This window comes from Ambystoma mexicanum, chromosome 7q (assembly GCF_040938575.1).
Source record: "Ambystoma mexicanum isolate Mex_15411 chromosome 7q, UKY_AmexF1_1, whole genome shotgun sequence".
NCBI classification, from domain to species: domain Eukaryota; kingdom Metazoa; phylum Chordata; class Amphibia; order Caudata; family Ambystomatidae; genus Ambystoma; species Ambystoma mexicanum.
In genome coordinates this window covers 717,820,911-717,842,358 of record NC_090941.1, presented here as the reverse complement: position 1 = coordinate 717,842,358, position 21,448 = coordinate 717,820,911, and the positions used below count along the sequence as shown (strand labels likewise).

The 21,448-nt window shown below is 50.3% G+C and overlaps 1 protein-coding gene across 5 annotated transcripts in view; it reads left to right on the top strand.

Annotated features, from left to right (window-relative positions):
- The window catches only part of ZMYM2 (zinc finger MYM-type containing 2), a 2,192,903-nt gene that overhangs the window by 850,317 nt on the left and 1,321,138 nt on the right, over positions 1–21,448 (top strand). For all 5 annotated transcript variants that reach the window (XM_069640238.1, XM_069640242.1, XM_069640239.1 and 2 more), the window contains one exon: positions 8,841–9,013. In XM_069640238.1, coding sequence (XP_069496339.1) covers positions 8,841–9,013 — 173 coding nt within the window. The remainder of the gene's footprint in view (positions 1–8,840; positions 9,014–21,448) is intronic.

The following is a 21,448-nucleotide window of genomic DNA, read 5'->3' as shown; positions in this document are numbered from 1 at the left end:
CCCCCTCTGTCCTAGAGTTTTCAGCACAATCAGGTTATTTTAGATAATATATTTATTATGTTCTTTTGTTTAGTTTGATAAATCACTTTAGCCCACCCACAATGTTTTTCCTATAGATAGAAGACTGTTCTTGAATGTATCTGGTTGTTGCTATTAGGAATGTGGGTGTGACTGTGTTCTTTGCAGACCCAGTACTGTATTTCTAGTTGGGTACCTACCTGATGATTTTGGTTAGGTAATTATTTCTCAACTCTCTTCCTCCAACCTTATTTTAACATGTAAAGTGTCTAGCATGTGTAAGGCTGATTTACACTCTTATTTTACCATACGCATGGGGTCTGGCATGGATTCACATGCTCATGAATGTTCCCTGTCATCAGTGTTAGGGAGAATTCTCTTCTAAGGTCCCTTACCTATAGAGTACCCCAGCAGCTTTGCTGGATTTGAAGGGTTAATTTTTTTCTCCTGCCAAGAGCGAGACACTTTTTCTCCCACTCTTAGACAGATTGCTAGTGTGTGTTTTAGGCTATCTTGTGTGCTTATGGTCTCTGGGTTTTTTCTCACCCTCATAGGAATCCTCTTTTTAACATGTGTTTTACACAGCACCCTCAGTGCAGTACCACAGGGGTGTCGTAGCGACCCCCAAACAAATACTCCATACCCTGGGACTGACTACTGTCTTCAAGGGCATCTAAAGTCCCCATTGACTTTACTAGTCAATAATTATGAACTAAACCAGTACAACCCATCTTACTATGGAAGAACTGGAAAGGGTTTATAGTTTTTCCCTAGTGTTCATTTTCGAGGGGGTACCGTACAGTCCCTCCCTCCGAAGTTTCTGGCTGGTGACAGTGGTTACTACCGTAAATATTCGACCGCGAAGATTTCCCTATGGGTTTTTCCCATTGTTCGAGGCTACCACTTTTACTGACAGCCTCTAACATACCGCCGGTTTATCTTGATATTAACTTTACTCCAGTAGGTTTTTATTGCCAGAACTTTAATATTTCTTTCTCATGTCTTTCTCTGAAATCCTAACCCAGGTCGGGGATCCTTTGTCCGTCCTTTTGGGAGGCTTCTGCACAGAAGCCCTCCTTTCGTCGCCACTGAGTCTAGGGTAGACAGGATGTGTGGGAGGGGGAATAGGCACCCTGGACAGGGTTACCTAGGCAACCCAAGTTGCACTCTGCCCTGATAGGCTGGGGGGTTATCCCGCCAGGATAGCCACCCCACTGTGAGTGACAGCTAGGCTGTATGAATGGGGGTCTTGCTGCATAAAACCAGGGTCCTGAGGACTGGATGACGAGACGTTGTCACTGGAACTAAGAAGCCGAAGAGGAGAGAAGCCAAAGACATCTGCAACGACTGAACCAACGGTGAAGCCCTGCTGCAGATCCTCACCACTTTTCTCCAACGACTCGAAGATCTTCACCTGCAAGAGTCTTCTTCCCTTGAGTTGGTGGGGTCAACTAGTTCGCCAATTGCCTTCCAGGACCTGCCTTGGTCGAATCGCCATGGCCAAGCACTAGGAGACCGGATAGCCAGGCACCCGTCCACCACGACCGCGATTTAAAGGTGCGTAACTTTTATTCCGTTTTGGCAGCACCACAGCTGGTTTCATCCCTGGGCAGTGCAGTGACTCGAACCTTCCTCCACGACTAGAGCCTCTCTTCCTCTGCTGGATCTCCCGAACTGCATGAACTGCCAGGAACAACTACCACCACCGCAGGAGCCTCTTCCACTTTCAAGGTACATTGTTCCGCCAGGCCTCCCGTTTCGTTGGGTATTGCTAAAGGTGTTTTAAATCCTTTACTTACCTTCTGGGCTGGCCGCCTTTTCGTCTAACACCATCTTTCTACGTCCTGCAACCGCCTTTTCAATCGTTTAACAAAGACTTGACTGCAGCTACTAGAACATTTTGAACCTAGGCACTTTGCCTTGTACCACTGACTCTGGCACAAGCCTCTTGACTCTGGTTAAATCTGTTACAACTGCCTTCTCTAGATTGTTTCTCTTCAAGAAATGTGTTGGTGCACCTAAAACTCTTATAACCACCTTTCCTTCGCCTTTATATATTGCTGAAGTGCCATTTTGCTTGGTTTTCACCAAAGTACTGTTGATGCTAAAGTGCTGCCTTGCTTAATTTGTTCACAATCCAATTGGGAAGTGTTGCTGGTGTGTTTTAGGAGTCTAACAGTTTCTTCAGGGGGAGGGCAAGAACAAGTTATACAGGTTTAGAGTGCCATTTCTGCTTAGTTAACACTGTGCCGTTTTGCTCAGTTTTCACTCTTGCTCAAACTTGTCTACAATTTAAATAGGGAGTTGTGTATACTTTTCCTGACTGTTTAAACTTACTTTAATAATGGTGATTTGTGTGTGAACATCAAGAGTGTGTAAAAAAAAAAAATATATCTATTCTTTTTGATACAAAGCTTTGGTCAGTGTTTCCTTGTTACATAGTATTGTAGTCCTATTGTGTAAACCATGAATACTGCTCATCTCCCTCTTGAGATAAGTCTGACTGCTTAGCCACAGCTAACAACTAAATCTTTGTGGTACCGACTGATACCAAAGGGGATTTATTGCATATACCTGTAGTCTTAATCTTCTGAACTGCACAGGATTCTGCATAACAATCAGGCTGGGAATCCTCGGTAAAAGAAAAAACAGTTTAACTTTCACTTAAACTGTGTTTCTCCTCTAAACCAATCACTGTCCTCTGGGTCATATTGCCCCCATCCAGTGACAGTCCTCTCCTTAAGCCCCTCCTCTGGCAGCCAACCTCAGATCTTTACTGCACGCTTCAGTGTTGGGAGTCCTCGAGTTTGCTCTCAGAGCTTTTTGTATGTTTTTTCGTGTTTTTGATGGGTAAAGTTCTATTTTTGTTTCAAAGAAGGCTGTGTGCTCTTTTCTTCATCTGCCGGTGAAGTTCCGCACCAGCAAAGGGTGAAGATCGTCAAAGATTCTACAAGGCCTTTGCGCCCTCCGACCATGACAGAGGAGGAGGAGGGAAGGTCCCTCTTCAGGCCCTGCACCAAATGCAGGCTATAGAATGGGATTGTGGTGCACAAGCACCTGCAATGCCTCTACCGCTTTCACCCCGACCACAAGGAGGTAGAGTGTGAGACATGCCTCGGTTTCTCCAAGAAGACAACGAAGGACCAGGCCTAGTAGGCTGGCGGCATGGCTTAACACCAAGACTTCTGACCCGTGCTCTGAGAAGGGTCATGCCGCACCGGCTGGTCCGAGGAGCGGTTTTCCAAGTCCTTTGAGGGCACCTCATCCCTGGGGGCCTAAGATAAGGCTAAGAGCCACAAGTCTGAGTTCGTCCCAAAGTGGGTAGGGCACGCTCAACCTAACCTTCCGCCTCCATTACCAGCTGACAATCGAGCCCCTCTTCGAAGAGGAAGTCATCTGCCCCGGCTAAACTACGTGAGAAATCTGAGAAGCCGAAGGAGGAAGAGGAGGAGGAGAAGGCCGAACAGCCAAAGCAGGCTCAACTGGCACAGACTAAGACCTTGTTGGCAACTGTCGACGACTGCTACTGCCACGACAGCTAAGGGCGCTGAACCTGTGAGGGTAGCCCCCACTACTCAGAAGGTATCCCTACCCCCAAGATTTTGGCCAAGTCTGCAGGCACCCCAGAAGGGGTAAAACCAGCTCAGAGCCCCGGTTCAAGACCCTCAGAGGAAAGGGGGGGGACGCAATGCAGCCCCGAAACAGCCCTCTCAGGCTGTCTCCCAAACTATAGTTCTTGTCCACGGACGACAACTATAGTTCTCGTCCACGGACGACAACTATAGTTCTCGTCCACGGAAGATGAAGACCAGGAATCCCTACATACAGTCCACGAGGATGTTGAAGAGGACGATGACGGCTGCAACTGCGCAGGGCCTAGTTTTCTTGTTCTGCCTTCTCAGCCGAGTGACATTTCCTTGGATATTCTGTCGATTCTACACACCTTGGTGTCAGAGATATAGATATCCGACTCCGGTACCTGTGGTCCCCGATCAGCCTCCAGCGAAGAAGAGGAAGCGTCATCCGAAGCCCCCATTTCAACCTCCACCACCACGTCGGCTCCCTTCTCCCACAGCAGACACTTGGACGGATACGGCCATGATGAGGAATGACGAGGATATTGTTGCAGCAGACGGTGAATCTACACATTTAACTGCTCCACATAGGGTATCCCCACTGGATGAGGTGGGATTGTTCCACTCGATGATCGCCGGGGCCTCAGAGTTTTTCTAGCTGGTGCCTGAGGAAACCAAGAAGGGCTTCTTCTATCAAAGGTGCGAGGCAATGAGGAAGACTATCATGTCAGTGCCCTTTCTGGATGATGTTTGGTTCGAGGGACTGGCCCTCATGAAAAACACTTGCATGACTCCAGCCAAGCGGGATAGGTTGGAGAAGAAATATAGGGTGGCAGACTCCGCACCCAAGTGCCTGAGGTGAGAGCCATCACCATATTCGGTGGTACTGCGAGAAAACGATCAGCCAACCCGTCCTTGTCTTCTGTCCCTCCAGACAGTGAGGGGAAAAGGATGGACACCATCGGAAAGAAGGTGATTTACACCGCACCTTCCACTATCAAGGCGGCCAACACCCTGATGATCCTGGCCGGGTACAAGCTGGGACCGATTCTGATAAGGAGGCAATCGGTCTCTTCCAGCAAGGGGACGTGGCGTCTGATCACGCCATAACAGTGGCATTGGACGTTGCTGTCACGGGGTTCCGACAAATGGGGAACAGTGTCTACTTTTGTTGCCAAGGTTAAATGAAAGCCATGAATTTCCGTCAGGAGATCCAGGCAAAGGTGCTGGACATGCCCTTCGACAGAGAATCTGTTTGGGAAGGTCGTCGAGGAGTCACTCCAGGCCATCAAAGCGGATACAGAGACATCTTGTTCCCATGGCACTCTCCAGCAGCACAGCTTTTATTTTGCTCCTCCAGGGGAAAGTCTAGCGGGTCTTCCAAAGGTTTCTCATCGTACCAACAGCCTTCCAGATCCACAATGCAGGAAGTCTGCAGAGGCTGTTCCCAGGCCTTCGGAAGCAGAGGACAGCGTTGCTTTTGCCCACAGGGCAGGACGCTATTGCCAAAGCGAGCCTGAATCGACCGGGACGTCGGGCCCCTACTCGTGCACCCCGGTGGGAGGCCGGCTGACTAGGTTCATCAGCGAGTGGAGAAAGATGACCACCAACAGATGGGTGCTGGACGCTCTCGCCCAAGGACACACCCTTGAGATTCAATGCAGGTGTCCCTGGATGCCTCTGGTTACCTGTCAGGAGCAGCACATCCCTCAGCTCCTGGAGGAGGTACGGGCCATGCTCTCAAAAGGGGCGATAGACCTAGTTCCCCAACGGCCCCACGGCATCGAGTCTAGTAACGAAATGCCTGGCTCTGGTAGCAGCCTATCTACGTCTACTCGTATTCCCGTACCTGGACGACAGGCTGATTCAGGCCTGCTCATGGGAGCTGGCCGACGGACACACAGAGGCAACTGTCCGGCTACTAAAGAATCTGGGATTCTCTGTCAACTAGCCAAAGTACTGCTTAACGCAATCACAGAACGTGCTGTTACTAGGCGCCAGACTCAATATGGTGTCTTTCATGGCTGTGCCTTTAGCGGATAGATTAGCAGCCATTTGTGGGAATGTGCAATGGTTTTCGACGAAGACCGCCATGGAGTGGGCCATCAAGTCATTGCTGGTCATGATGTCCTGCATCTACCTCGTCCAGCTCAGCAGGTCGCAAATGCGACCCTTTCAGGAATTCCTGGACGCCCGCTGGATACAGGTGTCCGGAAGCTTCACAGTCAAGATCTCTCAACGAGTACCGTCGGGCGATAGGATGGTTGGGGCGTCTGCTCCAACATCACCCAGAGCATAGGTTTTCATAGCCTGCTATACCAGGAGACAGATGCCTCCCTAGAGGGATGGGGAGTGCACATTGGACTTCTACACGCCAGAGGCCTGTGGCTGGCGGAGGAGAAGGATCTTCATGTCAGCATCCTGGAGCTACGGCAGTGTTCTGGGCCCTCACGTCGTTCCTACCGTCTCTAATAGGCAAGGTGGTGAGACTCTTCATGGACAACACTACCACCATGTTCTACATTAGGAAGCAGGGGGCACTCAATCCCCGGCACTCTCCAAGGAAACGCAGGACTTGAGGCACTGAGCTGTCGGCCCAGGAATGTTCCCTGTCCCTCTCCACCTGGTAGGAGTCAAGAACACCATTGCAGACTTCCTCAGCAGGGCACTACGCTCCTGCCACGAATGGGAGCTTCGTCAGGATAAGGTGGACCGGCTATTCATCAAATGGGGCAGGCCCCAGGTTTATTTATTTGCGACGGTTGCGAACTCCAAGTGCCAGAGTTTTGGCAGCAGACTCCACCAGACGTGGAGCCTGAGGGGACACGTTCTCCTTCCTTTGGGAAGGGCTGTTCCTCTACGCGTTCCCTCTCCTGCTACGAGTCATCAACACACTTGGTGTCCATGCAAAATGATTCTAATCGCCCCGGCATGGCCGAGACAGATTTGGTATTTAGAACTTCTCAGCCTGTCAGCGTTGCTTCCGGTCAAGCTGCCAGTGGTTCCAGATCTTCTCACCAGACAAGGAGGCGCAATCCTTCATCACAACCCAGGGTCGCTGAACCTGCTGGCTTGGCTCCTGCAGCCCTACAGTTTGGAAGGTATAATTTGCCTACGGTCTGCAGGGAGGTCCTCGCCAAGGCCATGGCGTTGTCAACTTGGAAGTGCTGCGGTCACAAATGGAAGAGTTTGCTACGTGGTGCCGGTCTCGGAATATTTATCCCTCTTGCTATCCTTGGGCAAGGCCGGACTGGCACACGCCTCTGTCAAAGTTCATCTGGTGGCGATATCCTGCTACACCAGGTCTCCAGGAAGATCTTCACCTTTGTCCCACTGACTTGTCAAGGAATTTCTCAAGGGACTTTTTTTTTATCTTTCCCGCCGGTGAAGGCTCCTGCCCTGGTGTGGGAACTCAACGTAGTTATGACAAGGCTCTTTGGGGGGTGGGGGGGCTCGAGTCTATGCATCAGGCCCCTCTCAAGTTCCTCTCATGGAAAACTGCTTTTAATGTGCCATCACCTCTGCCAGAAGGTTTAGTGAGATCCAGGCCTTATCCTGCAAGCAGCCATACCTGACTTTACACAAATCGAGGGTGGTGCTGCTTACCCCTCTTTCATGCCAAAGGTTCCGTCGGAATTCCACCTCAACGAGCCTTTAGTGTTATCTGTTTTTTTTCCCAAAACCTTAGTCAGTGGCGGAAAGGTCTGTGCATTTGCTGGACGTTGCTTGTGCCCTGAAGTTCAACGTGACACGCACAAAGAGTTTTTGGAAGACTTCACAACTGTTTGTGAAATTTGGTCCTGTGAACCATGGGAAGGCCCTATCCAAGGCTTCCATTTCAAGGTGGCTCTCCGACTGCATCACGCACCGTCATCGGTTGGCGAACCGTCCGCTGTCAGGCCGTCCGATAGCCCACTCCACCACAGCGATCGCTGCGAATGGCGTTCCTGTCTGGTGTGCCCCTGCTGGACATCTGCAGGGCTGTGATGAGGAGGTCCACGCATACCTTCATGAAGTGCTACTGCGGTGACAGGGATTCCAGGGTCCAGAGTCGGCCAAGCAGTGCTATGCAACCTGTTCGCTTGAGGTGAGACTGTTCCGGAGGTAAGAATTAATTGCTTCTGTTGAGCCTTGCAGCCTCCCATGGTTGTGTAATGTTGTACTGCTATGCATTCGTTATTCATGAGCATGTGAATCCATACCAGACCCCTTGCTGGAGAAGGTTTGTTACTTACCTGTAACTATTGTTCTCCAGCATGGGTCTGGCATGGATTCACATGCGAGCCCTCGCTCCATCCCCTCTGTGGCTCTTCTTGGTCATTCTGCCACTTTACGTGCTTACCAAATCTGAAGATGGCTGCCAGAGGAGAGGCTTAGAGAGAGGACAGTCATTGGCTGGGGGCAGCATGACCCAGAGGATAGTGATTGGTTTAGAGGAGAAATACAGTTTCTAAGTGAAAGTGAAACTGTTTTTTCTTTTACTGAGGATTCCCAGCCTGTCTGGGAATATTCATGAGCATGTGAATCCATGCCAGACCATACTGTAGAACAACAGTTACAGGTAAGTAACTTAAACCTTAGGTCATATTATGTGTGATGCAATGTCTTGTGTGCGTGGGCCTATCTGTACCTTGATACCACTCCACCCACTGCCCCATTCCCCCTGTAAAGCCAGACTGATCTGCTATGTTACAATTGAGAAAGATTTTGACAGATGTGTTGGACACCCTGTTACTTTACTAAAGATGGGTGTTCTTAAACCTCACTTGGTGAAAAATCCTTCCGGGTGCTGCAGGTTGTTTATTCTAAACCCTCAACAGAGGTCACTCAAAACATTTCCCTAATTTTACCATTCTCATTTTAGTGCAGAGATTCATGCCTACCAACAATGTCTTTCAAATCACTCTAAAACGGTTGCAGTTGGGTTCGGGAGAGCGAAGAAGTGCCTTCTTGACATTGGACCATGAGTTTTGATACTCTTGTCTGAATAATTTGCTTTACTTACCCCAACTCATCCCTGTCACCCTTTGGCACGCCATTTTAAATTGTCTTTAATGAGTCATTTCAAGGTTTCTGCCCAGTATCCTGGTGTTTAATGGCACTCTTTATGCGTTGATGGCCAAAACTAGGTCATTGGTGTGTTAAGAGAAGGTATCTCTTCACATTTGTCCAAACATATTGATGCGTTAAGAAAACTTAATTGCATGCGATCTTATGTTTCAAATGTCACCTTCTTTATATTTGCAGGGTGCAAACTCCTATATAAACAAGAATTTGCCCGACGACTAGGACTGAAATGTGTAACTTGCAACTATTGCCTTCAAATGTGTAAAAAGGCAGCAACTAAAGAGTGTGATGGAGTAGTGCGGGATTTTTGCAGTGAAGACTGTGGTAAAAAGTTTCAAGAATGGTATTATAAGGTAAGTCTCTGACTCTAATTACGGTCTTTTTCCATTAATCACTTTTAAATGGCATTGAATTAAACCACAATCTCATATGGCCCATTACTTAATGCATCACTCTTGGGCTTTTGTCAGGCTTTACAATCTGTTAGGGGGCTTGTCTATGTTAATCATTTGTTGTTGCAGGTCATTACTTTCTATTTAAATAGCATTACTTATTGGCATCCTGTTTCAGGTAGCTTCTGTAGCACAGGTGTCCCTATGTAGCCAGGTTTCCCCACTAAAACTGCTCTTGATAATTGTGTTATATATGTCCAACAGTCCAGATGATAGTGAGTTTTCATGAATACAAAAATGTTTCTCTTGATTAGGAATTTAATTGTAAATTGCTCCCCTATTGACTTACAAATGTGTTCTTACTCCATGTTTATCTATACTTTAAATGTTTTTATTTTTTTGCCATTCCATTTTAAACCCCTTTTTTCTCTTTAAATAAATGTTTGCATCTGTTAGAAATGGTGATCGTGGTGGGCTAATAGTTTGCATATTTCTTTCCAACAATTTGCTTCTCTGCTATTCCATTGAATGTACATTATTAGTGCTGCAACTTCATTCTTTATCCTTTTTTGTTTTTGTGGAAGTTGTCATTTTTCCCACCGCTCATCTGTTGTATGTACTATTTTGCCTGTTTCTTGACAGCTACCAATCGGTTGTGTGAATCCACAATATTTATTAGAGGAGCAGAAATGCTGCTTAAAGCTTCAAAGTCAAAAGGATGTGCACCTTTACTCAATTGCCCAACCTCCGTTCTCCACCAGATCTGAAATGCATGGATCTTTCTACACAATGTTGCTCATGCATAGTTTTGCTTGCTAATTTCATTGGTCTATGTCCTTCTCAACTCTGCATATGCTACTTTAGTTAATCGCTGCTGATTTGCAGTGACTGATACTACACTTGTGTAATTTTGGCACTTGCTATTTGAATGGCAATATTGCCATATAATCATTGAGAAATAGTCTACAGGAGTTAAGGGTGCACAATTCTCACCAATGTAGGCATATAACTTCACTGCAATGCTAATAAATCGGGTTATATAATTTTGCATGGGCACTGTACGTTCAACAGGATTTCTTAGCACTGAAACCAAGTCCTTATTCTAGTCCTTTTGTCAACCATTCAGAGTGTGAAATTCTGACATCACACTGAAATTAAGTACGAGAACTTCCGTTGGGTTAAAAAATGCTTGGCTATATTATCAGGTTGTCATGGAATCTAATGGGTTTTATTCATAATCCTATTACTAATCTTGTAGTAGTATAGGATCTGGTCACTCACAGGCTTATCTGGTTTAAGCCATAGTCCCCCTAGTACGGTGGAGAATGAAGCCACACAGCCGTGACTACTGCAGGCTTTCTGTAGTGTTTCTCTAGTCTAGAGGTACAGTAGATAAGATTTATGCCGAGACACTAAAAAAAAAGAAAAAAGCTTTCAGATCATTGTGGTGTTTATCTGGAGGTCTAAAGCATCATTGACTTTCTTTTCTAAACTCTGTCACAAACACAAGTTGGTGAATAAAATGGGGTTTAATTTAAAATGTCTTAGCTTCAACACCTGCACGTTTTAGACTGTCCCCTATCTATGATGGCTGATAAACTGTGCTATTTGATGGAATTGCGGCCTGGAATTGCCCAAACAAATGTGGCTGCATATAGAAGAAATTAATAAGACTAGTGACAAAGCATTTTATTTTGTGCTGGCTCATCCTCTGGAACAGTAGGTCCTCCTCTCCACCTTGTGGATCAAGGTAAGACTTTGGCACGACATATGAGAAAAGGCGATATGATGACATTACAATGTCTCCCCCTCCTTTTAGATATAGTCCCCTCAGACTTCCATTTCTGTAGTCACCCGCTCCTGAGCAGAAATTGGGCCATGGTAGAGGCCACATTGAATGCGGTTATTGATTCAGTTCCTACTAGAATCCAAGCCGTCCTTACTGTGCCCGCTACCTTCCATAGCTCTTACAGATATGGGCACATGACTGGGCAACGTTGGGTAAGTAGATTGGCAAACAAGTGGTGGATGTGGTTTACGCTCATCTAATGGCTAATCTGATATTATACTGAAGCGCCCATGAGGAATATAACACATTGTACACAGAACTACCCACTGTTAACACATGCGAGCATGGCTGTGTTCATCCTTATATACCATATATTGAATACAAAATACAAAAAATAGTCCATATGGGACAGTCAAAAACAATTCACATAGTTCATTAACCTTCCTATAAGAAGCATACGCCCATATACACGTTAATCAACCAGCTATTAAAACAATGGCATATTTTGTGCTCAAGTGGTTAGTAAGTGCAGCAGTGTTATATATTATAGCATCTGCCTTACTCAACAATCTCTACATACAAAAACATTTCTCCACTCATTGGTAGGCAAAGCATAGGGCGATTTAGGGTTGTTTTACCGCAGCTGAAATGTTCGCGACGGAAATTACTGCATGAGAAATGTACCTTATACATAAATGTTTGTACATAACTCATGCGGACATCCGTGGTAAAACAACCCCAAATCCATACCAACACTAACCCATACCCACACCACAACCCCCACCCACACCGCCCGACTTTCCTTTTGCTGCGCTGTGTCCCCGGGATGCTGGTTCCCTTTCACTTCCGTGATCGGGAACTGGTGCCGCAGGGTCCTTCTTTTTTTTTTCTTTCTTTTTTCTTTTGAGCCGGTCAGCTGCAGGGGTGTCCCCGCAACCACGGCTCACTATACTGTATAGCATAGTGAGCGGGGTCATGCGGGGGACGCCCCGGCAGCCTTTTGTTTTCCGGTCGGGTCAGCTGCGGGGGTGACCCCCGCTCACTATGCTGTATAGCATAGTGAGTGGGGTGATGTGGGGGACGCCCCCGCAGCCTTTCTTTTTTTTTTTTTTTTTTTTTTTTTTTTTTTTTTTTTTTACCTACCCCACCAAAAGACCCAATATACATACCACAAAAAGTTTGAACTTTTGGTAGTTTTAACTTTCTCCAGCATGGGGTCTGGCATGGATTCACATGCTCATGAATATTCCCCGTCGTCAGGCTGGGAATCCTCGGTAAAGAAAAAACCAGTATCAGTTTCGTTTCTGATCCGACTTTCGTAGTAATAACCAATCACTGGTCTCTGCGTCATACTGACCACAGCCAATGACTGCCCTCTACCTAAGCCCCACCTCTGGCAGCCATCTTCAGATTTTTACCGCACGTTCATGTGTTGGGATCCTCGTGCTATTGCTCTCGAGCGTTGGTGCTATTTTTTCACGTTTTTTCTCAAAAACTTCATTTTTTCGGTCAAAAGAGCCTCAAGCTCCACCGACTCTCTATCCGATCAACGGGGACCCGTGTCGGATTCGTCTGCGCCCCTCAAGGATGAAGATTTCGTCGAGCTACGCTTTTGGAGGACTCCAGAAGTTTCTCAGGCCCGGTCATGGCCCAGGAGAAGGGAAGCTCGACGCCCGGAAAGCTGTTCAGGGTCTGCCCTGGATGCCAGCTGCAGAACGTCTTCAAGGAGGACGAACACTCTTTTTGTCTCTACTGCCTACATGAGGACAAGACGCACGTGGAGAAGGACTGCGTTTTGCGGCAACATGTCGGAGCGGACCATGAAGGACCGCCATCAACGTCTCGCCAACTGGCTAGAAGGGAAGAGCCCGTCCGGCGAGAAGAAGAAGAAATCTGAGCGGTCTTCTAAGACCTTTGAGGACGCCCCGGCGACGGGGGTCCAACATAAGGCCAAGCACCGCGAGTCCGCTGGCACCGGGAGCGCCGAACGGTCGGGCTCTACGGGCGCCAGGCAGGGCGCACCCTCCCCGGCACCATCAACCACAAGCCAACGCTCTGGGTTGGGTAAGAGGAAGGCCGAGCACCCGGCGAAGCTCCTGGAGAGGCCCCGGTCGAGCTCGAAGGCGGAGGGGGAGCGAGGCGGTGTCCCCCCCCCTCAAGGATAAGGCGGTGAGCGCACCTAAGGTGGTGAAGGCCTTAATCCATCCGGCCAAGCCCTCTATCGAAACTGTCGCGGCGGCCCTGGCTCAGCCTGTGCAGGCTACACCAGTGGTGGCGACCTCGGGGCTCAGAGTCTCCCTGCCACCTCGGAGGGAGTCCTCTTTTGTGCCCATCGATAGGACCCCCGTGAAATCCCCCGAGGGGAAGAGAAAGGGGGGGGGCGTCGTCGTAGATTCGGCTTCAACCTCGGAGGAGGAACTGGTCGAGGTCTTAAGCCACGGCCTCGGCGTGGAAGAAGACCGGCCCGTCGGGATGGATCCCGACGCAGGTGACGACGACATCGTCGAGGGTACCGACGGGGCCCCTGATCGCCCGTCGGATTCCCCTCTGCCAGCACCGCAAGACAACTCGGCGGCCATTTTGTTGGCTATACAGTCCTTATGCTCAGAGATAAGGACGAGACTACCGTTGCCGACGGAGGAACCTCTCCCGTCGGGGGACCCAGAACCGGGACCTTCTGGTGTTCCCCCTACTAAGAAAAGAAGGATCCACCCTCCACCTCCTTTTCAGCCGTCGCGCTCCGTCCAGCCCTCCTCCCCGTCCACCCGAGGGGATGATACGGGGACTGACACGGCAGCGACGGGTACGGACGACGAGGTATACGACGAGGATGTACCGTCGTCGCCTCCCACCAGGGCTTCTCCGCCCGACGAGATTGGATCGTTCCACTCCATGATCACCAGGGCATCCGAGCTTTTTCAACTCTGCCCTGAGGAGAAGGAAGGTTTCCTTTATCAGCGGCGCGAGGCCAAGAGGAAGACGGTCCTCTCAGTGCCTCTATTGGACGACATTTGGGATGAGGGCCTCACCCTCCTCAAGAACCCTTCCACGACGCCAGCTAGAAGAGACCGGTACGAGAAGAGGTACCGGATCCCGGACACGGCCCCCCTGTGCCTCCGGGCGCAGCCTACCCCGGACTCCGTCGTCTCCGCGGCGGCCAGGAAGAAAGCGGGGGGGGGTGCGGCCTCCACATGGACTTCCCCACCGGACGGTGAGGGAAAGAAATTGGACGCTATGGGACGCAGAGTCGACGATTAAAGCGGCCAACGCCTTGGCTATCGTGGTCCGCTACGACAGGGAGCTCTGGTACAAACTGGCTCCCCTGCTGGACTTCCTGCCGGACGACAAGAGGACAGAGGCCCTGGAGATCCTGCAGGAAGGTGAGGTGGCTTCGGACCACGCCATTACCGTTGCGACGGACATCGCCGACACTGGGTTCCGCCAGTTGGGCAACGGCGTTTGCCTTAGGCGGCGTGGATGGCTCAAGGCTACGGACTTCCGTCAAGACGTTCAGACCAGAGTCCTGGACATGCCCTTCGATGGGAACAACCTGTTTGGGAAAACAGTGGACGATTCCCTTCAGGCCATTAAAGCGGACACTGAGACGGCCCGGGCCCTGGGAGTTCTGCAACAACGACGGACGCCCTTTCGGAGCAGCGGAGGCAAGGGCGCCTCCAAAGGTTCAGGCGGCGGTTTCTCCACCTACCGTCAAGCGGCCCGCTCGTCGTCTCAGGAGGCCTACAGAGGACGAGGCAAGTCTGGCGGACCCCGCCGTCGTCGCCAAGGAGGTCAAGGCGGCAAATCCTCGTCGAAGCAGGATTGAACCGGCCGTGGGGTCGGGCCCCCACCGAAGCACCCCGGTGGGAGGCCGGCTGGCGAGCTTCGTCAGCGTGTGGGAGTCCATCTCCACCGACCGTTGGGTGCTGGACGCCTTGGCCCGGGGCCACGCGCTCGAGTTCCAGAGAAGGTGCCCGCGCGTCCCCCCCGTGGCCAGGAAAGAACTTCACGTCCCTCAACTTCTCCTGGAGGTAAAAGCGATGCTCAGGAAGGGCGCCATCGAACTCGTCTCAAAGAGGCTTCGGGGCTCCGGAGTCTACTCGAGATACTTCCTCGTGAAGAAGAAGACGGGGGGATGGCGCCCCATCCTGGACCTGCGACGTCTGAACAAGTTCATCAAGGCGCAGAAGTTCCGGATGGTCACCCTCCAGCACGTCCTGGGTCAGCTGGAGGAAGGAGATTTCCTGTCGTCGTTGGATTTGGAGGATGCCTACTTCCATATTCCCATCCTAAAGGGGCACCGAAAATTCCTCAGGTTTGTGGTCCAAGGGCGTCATTACCAGTTCAAAGCCCTCCCCTTCGGACTACGGTCGGCACCCAGGGTATTCACCAAGTGCCTCGCACCGGTGGCGGCGCAGCTGCGCCGCGAGGGGGTCCACGTCTACCCCTACCTGGACGACTGGCTCATCCGAGCCAAGACAAGGGAGCTCGCCGTGGTTCACACGGCAAGGGCCGTCCAACTTCTCACGGACCTGGGATTCTCCGTGAACTACGCCAAATCCCACCTGGTACCCGCGCAAGACGCTCTGTTTCTGGGAGCGAGGCTCAACACAGTGTCCCTTCTGGCCTCCCCGTCGGAGGAGAGGACCAGGACCATCCTGGGCAAGGTGCAGCGGATGTTGTTGGCCGACGCGGCCAAGGTGAGGTCCATCAAGTCCCTCCTCGGAATGATGTCTTCCTGCATCTACCTCATGCCCATGTGCAGGCTCCGGATGCGCCCGTTGCAGGAGTTCCTGGACGCGCGCTGGATCCAAACGACGGGCAGCTTCGGGGAAAGGATCACACTCGACGAGAGTTTCCGACGAGCGATCCGGTGGTGGGGCACCCGCGCGCATCTGACGGCGGGCTTGGACTTCCAGACCCCAACCCACCAGAAGACAGTGACCACGGATGCCTCCCTGGAAGGGTGGGGAGCGCACACCGAAAATCTGCACGCAAGAGGCCTTTGGCTCCCGACGGAGAAATCCCTACATATCAACGTCCTGGATCTCCGTGCAGTGTTTTGGGCCCTCAGGTCCTTCCTTCCGTCCCTCAAGGTCAAGGTGGTGAGGATCTTCACCGACAACACCACCACCATGTTTTACATCAGGAAACAGGGCGGAACCAGGTCCCCAGCACTGTCCAAGGAGGCGCAGGACCTGTGGCATTGGGCCATCGCCCAAAGGATATTTCTGGTGCCGTTTCATCTGGCAGGGATAAAAAAACACCATCGCCGACTCACTCAGCAGGGAGCTGCGCTCGTGCCACGAGTGGGAGCTACGGCAGGATCTAGTGGATCGCCTCTTCCGACGGTGGGGCACACCCCAGATCGACCTGTTCGCGATGGCGACGAACTCCAAGTGCCGGAGGTTCGCCAGCAGGTTTCCCCAGGCGAGGAGCATGGGCGATGCTTTCTCGTTCCCCTGGGAGGGCCTGTTCCTCTACGCGTTCCCTCCTTTGCCACTGCTAATCCGACTCGTCAACCAGCTCAAGAGGTCACGGTGCAGGATGATCCTCGTCGCACCTGCGTGGCCGAGGCAGATATGGTTCCCGGACCTTCTGGACTTGTCGGCGTCCCCGCCAATCAAGCTGCTGGTGGACGCGGATCTACTCTCCAGAGAAGGAGGCGCCATCCTCCACCACGACCCGAAATCGCTGAACCTGCAGGCCTGGCTCCTGCAGCGCTAGAGTTTGGAGGATACGACATACCGGCCGACTGCAGAGAGGTTCTTGCAAAGGCCAGGGCGTCCTCGACTCTTAAATGCTACGGACACAAATGGAAGAGGTTCTCTGTCTGGTGCCACGCACAGAAGATTAACCCTCTACGGATTACGGCCCCCCAAGTACTGCCGTACCTGCTGACGCTGGCCAAAGCTGGACTGGCACATGCGTCCATCAAGATTCATCTTGCTGCGATCTCCCGATACACCAGAACCACGGGGCGGACGTCCTTGTGGTCTCATCGTCTGGTGAAAGAGTTCATGAAGGGACTGTTCAGATCGTTCCCGCCGGTGAAGGCTCCGGCCCCGGCGTGGGAGCTCAACGTGGTGCTGACCAAGCTCATGGGACCTCCGTTCGAGCCTCTGCACTCAGCTCCGTTGAAATTTCTGTCGTGGAAAACAGCGTTTCTTGTGGCCATCACCTCCGCACGACGAGTGGGAGAGATCCAGGCCCTTTCCTGCAAGGCCCCGTACTTGACTTTTCACGACACGAGGGTAGTGCTCAGGACGCACCCCTCCTTCATGCCCAAGGTACCGTCGGACTTCCATCTCAACAAACCCTTGGTGTTGCCTGTGTTCTTCCCGTCGCCTTCGTCGCCGGCTGAGAGGACTTTGCACTCGCTGGATGTGGCTAGAGCGCTGAAGTTCTACGTGGACCGCACGAAGTGTTTTCGGAAGACGTCACAACTCTTTGTGAACTTTGGACCTGTCAATCAGGGGGAAGGCTCTCTCGAAGGCTTCCATTTCCAGATGGCTCTCCGGCTGTATCATGTACTGTCACCGGTTGGCAAATCGACCGCTGCCTGGCCGTCCGAGAGCCCACTCCACCAGAGCGATCGCAGCTACCACGGCGTTCCTATCTGGTGTGCCCCTGCTGGACATATGCAGGGCTGCTACGTGGAGGTCGACGCACACCTTCACGAAATTCTACTGCGTCGACTGGGATTCCAGGGAGGAGTCCAGGGTCGGCCAAGCGGTGCGGCGCAACCTGTTCGCCTGAGGTGAGCCTGGTGAGGAGGTAAGATGCTTAATGTTGAGTTTGATGTAATGCTTAATATTGAGCCTTTGCCACCTCCCGTGGTTGTGCATGTGTGTACTGCTATGTATTCTTTATTCATGAGCATGTGAATCCATGCCAGACCCCATGCTGGAGAAGGAACAAGTTACTTACCTGTAACTGTTGTTCTCCAGCATGGGGTCTGGCATGGATTCACATGCGAACCCTCCCGCCTACCCCTCTGCGGCTCTTCACTTGGTCATACTGCCACTTCCCGTGCTTCCAAATCTGAAGATGGCTGCCAGAGGTGGGGCTTAGGTAGAGGGCAGTCATTGGCTGTGGTCAGTATGACGCAGAGACCAGTGATTGGTTATTACTACGAAAGTCAGATCAGAAACGAAACTGATACTGTTTTTTTCTTTACCGAGGATTCCCAGCCTGACGACGGGGAATATTCATGAGCATGTGAATTCATGCCAGACCCATGCTGGAGAACAACAGTTACAGGTAAGTAACTTGTTCCTTTTGTGGTATGTATATTAGGTCTTTTGGTGGGTTAAGTAAATTGGATTCGGTCATTTTGGCCGAATCCCATAGGGCTGGTTGCCATGGACCTCTTTTTTTAAAAACAATTGTGATCCTCTTTTACACCCTCACTATAAACATCAATTGTGGGATCACACTTCGCCCAAAATGCCATTTGCGTCAACATAACCATCTGTCGACACCTTTGTTTCTGTCAACAAAATTAGTAAATTCCTGTGGCTAATGATTAATTCCGTCTACTGCCTATCATTCGAAATATCCAGCAAGAATATAAAGACACAAACAAGGCATTTGTTGCTAAAATGTGGAACAAAATGTATTCTGTTAAGGGATTTGAGGAGTTTCCGGAGATGCTGAACATTGTCAGTTTGCTCCCTAGCTTCACAGGAAAGAACACTTTTGCATTTGAGGATGCGGTTCCATCAGACTATAGCCATACGAAGTGCAATTTTCCCTTAAGGGCAAATGCCACCTACACTTTCCTTCTGCTCACCGAGACACATGCAGGACATACAGCTCAGTCCCTCTTAAGGGATTTTCAGACTCTTCTTTATGCCTTTGAGGTAGCTTTGGATCTGTCTCCTATTCTGGAAAACAGTGAAAAGCACCTCTGGCTCCTTTTAGACATTTCCTTTGATCTGTCCCATGGCCATGCCCCATAGCATAGTAGCTATGGTGCTCTGCTGCCTTGTGGGAGATAGTTCTGTTCGCAATTCTGAAATGGAGATACATCCAAGAAGGCCATTGTTCTAAAACTGCTAGTTCTTGGACAAAACGTTTTCATGTCTAAGCTGGGATAACTGGTGAAGCGAGTAGCGAATGACGCTAAACAATCCTTTTCATTACAGCCATAGCTTTCTCACCTATGGGTCACAACTTTCACTCCAGTTATTTTTTATTTTTCATTTTATTGAGCATTTGTAAGGCGCTTTATACAACAGAATTGTGTTTCAAAGCGCTACAAGACCTAATGGGAAGAGCACAGGGGAAATAATAACAGTGGCAAAACAGATATACATATATTTGAGTCTTGTGGATATGCTTAGATCACATGTTATTCACAAGCTGACATTTACTGGTAGCTGCAGAGTATTACATTTTTGGTTTTCGAAAGGGACGTGAACAGGGAGTGCCATTAATACTATCCCTAGTGTGACGTCTACTGTACCCTGTTCACACGCAGAGGTGCCGTGATTGTTTTTTTCCTCCATCGTAGTCGGACGCATAATCAGAGTTCCTTCTTGGCTGACGTAATTACTTAGTAAAGTTAAACTTAGTATTTCTTTCTGTCCTTTCGACATCCGTTTAACGCAAGATCTCCAGCAACGGCTTCGAGGACAAGACCATCGATAAACGATCGCGACTCCCGTCTCAACAAACCTTTGTCTACGGCCTTCCAAGGCCCCAACGGGCCACGGCCCTGCACAGTAGGGAGAGCGGGGGGAGGTTCATATTCCAGTCTCACAAAGAGAATGCATATTCCCCTTTACTCACTTTTATTTTGCCAGGCTGCCATCCTTATACATGATGGAAAACACTCCTTTTAAATTCTGCCCTTCCTGTAACAAAGTTTCCCTGGAAGAATTTGCACCTAGTGTGTAACCTTTGTTTCCCCAGGGACCATGCCGAAGAACAGTGCAAGTCTTGCAAACTGTTTAGGCCAAAAACTTTACAGAACCGCAAGACTAGGTGCTGGGCCCACTAGGCCATGCAGGCCGAGGCCGGCATAGACGTCGAGGGAGCCTCCAGCGATGGCAGCATCGATGTCCTAAGTGACGCTCAGGGGGATCGGGATCCATCGGAATCCTGCGTGCAAGCCCCTGACCCCAACTGTCAGGCCGGCAGTTCTGCTACATGTACGACACGCAGCGGCTCAAGCACTACCAAGTCGCATCACACCAAGCACATCCCCCACGGCCGAAAGCCAGCTATGTCACTGACCGTTAAGCCACACGTGGTATCGAGTGTAAGGTCTGAACATTCCCTGTCATCTGAGCCATCACAGTCACGTTCACCACAGAACAGGCCCCCTAAACAGACGTTAGTCAGTTTACGTCACCACATCTAAATCTGGGTGCTGACGACCAGGCATCGAAAGACGTGTCGACGGCCTCTGGAAAGAGCTCAAAAAGCTCAAAATTGAGGGAGTTAATTAAAAAACACGTTCCTGACACCCTACTAAAGGGCAGAACGTCGAAAAACCATAAATCTTCCACACCCCAGGTTAAGTTACAGGCTACTAAAAGTAGAGATTACGCTACCCCTGAAGGCACCCTTTCAGGGGCTATGCATCATAAGAAGACCCCTGTCCCACAACCTTTACCTGCTCTGCTTGCTCCTGCTCCCTCTGTGTTGTCAAGCTCCTCCCAATGGAGCACAGAACAATTAGATAGGGTCATGAGGAGAATGTCCAGTTTTATAAACTTCTTTGACGATCACCGCAACGTCCTCCAAAACTTTCAGGGGACCCCACAGAGTGGGGCATCCGTCAATCAGCCTGCTGGCAAAAATGTCTGCCTGGACACCACACAGGCTGCCAGCTCGTCACATCAATACCCGGGTCAGGACACTTATCATTATAGCACTCAAGGCTCACAAAACCTTGGCTCATACACAGACCCAGAGGACACTGATTACTTGGACCAATATTATGAGGACGACAATGAGGACGTATACATCATTCAGTCCCCAGACCACACCGACCCACCGGTGGCTGACTAACCGGTAGACCACCAACTGCAATATAATGACCTGCTCCTAAAGGCTGCAGAGGACTTCAAAATAGACACGCAAGAATCCTAAGTCAACAAAAACTTTGTGGGGGACATCCTTGGGGATAAAAGATTGGCAACTCAATTTATCCCCCTGTTACAATCGGTCCAGAGACATATTCAGCCCTCTCTACTTACACACAATTTGACACGGGAAGTCAACCCGTGCATAGAAAAGATGTTTAGATCAGCCCCCTCATACCCCTTATACATTAAGGGGCAGCTAAAGCCTGACTCTCTAATAGTCACCACCACAAAAAGAGAGCGGAAACCCCTCTGGCCTCTGCCGAAGCCCCCCATGACATGGAGAATAAGAAAATCTACACCCTGGGCAGGAAGGTAGCTTCCTCAGCAGCCTATCAAACGGGGATAGCTAATAATACAACACTATAAGACAGCTATAATTGCCACAAGTGGGACGAGATAGCACAATAGATGGATACAGTCACAGAGCCCCTAAAAACACATCTCTAACTCGCCATCGCTGAGGGGAAACAGGTAGCCAGCTGCATCCTTAAAAATAACTTGGACGCAGCA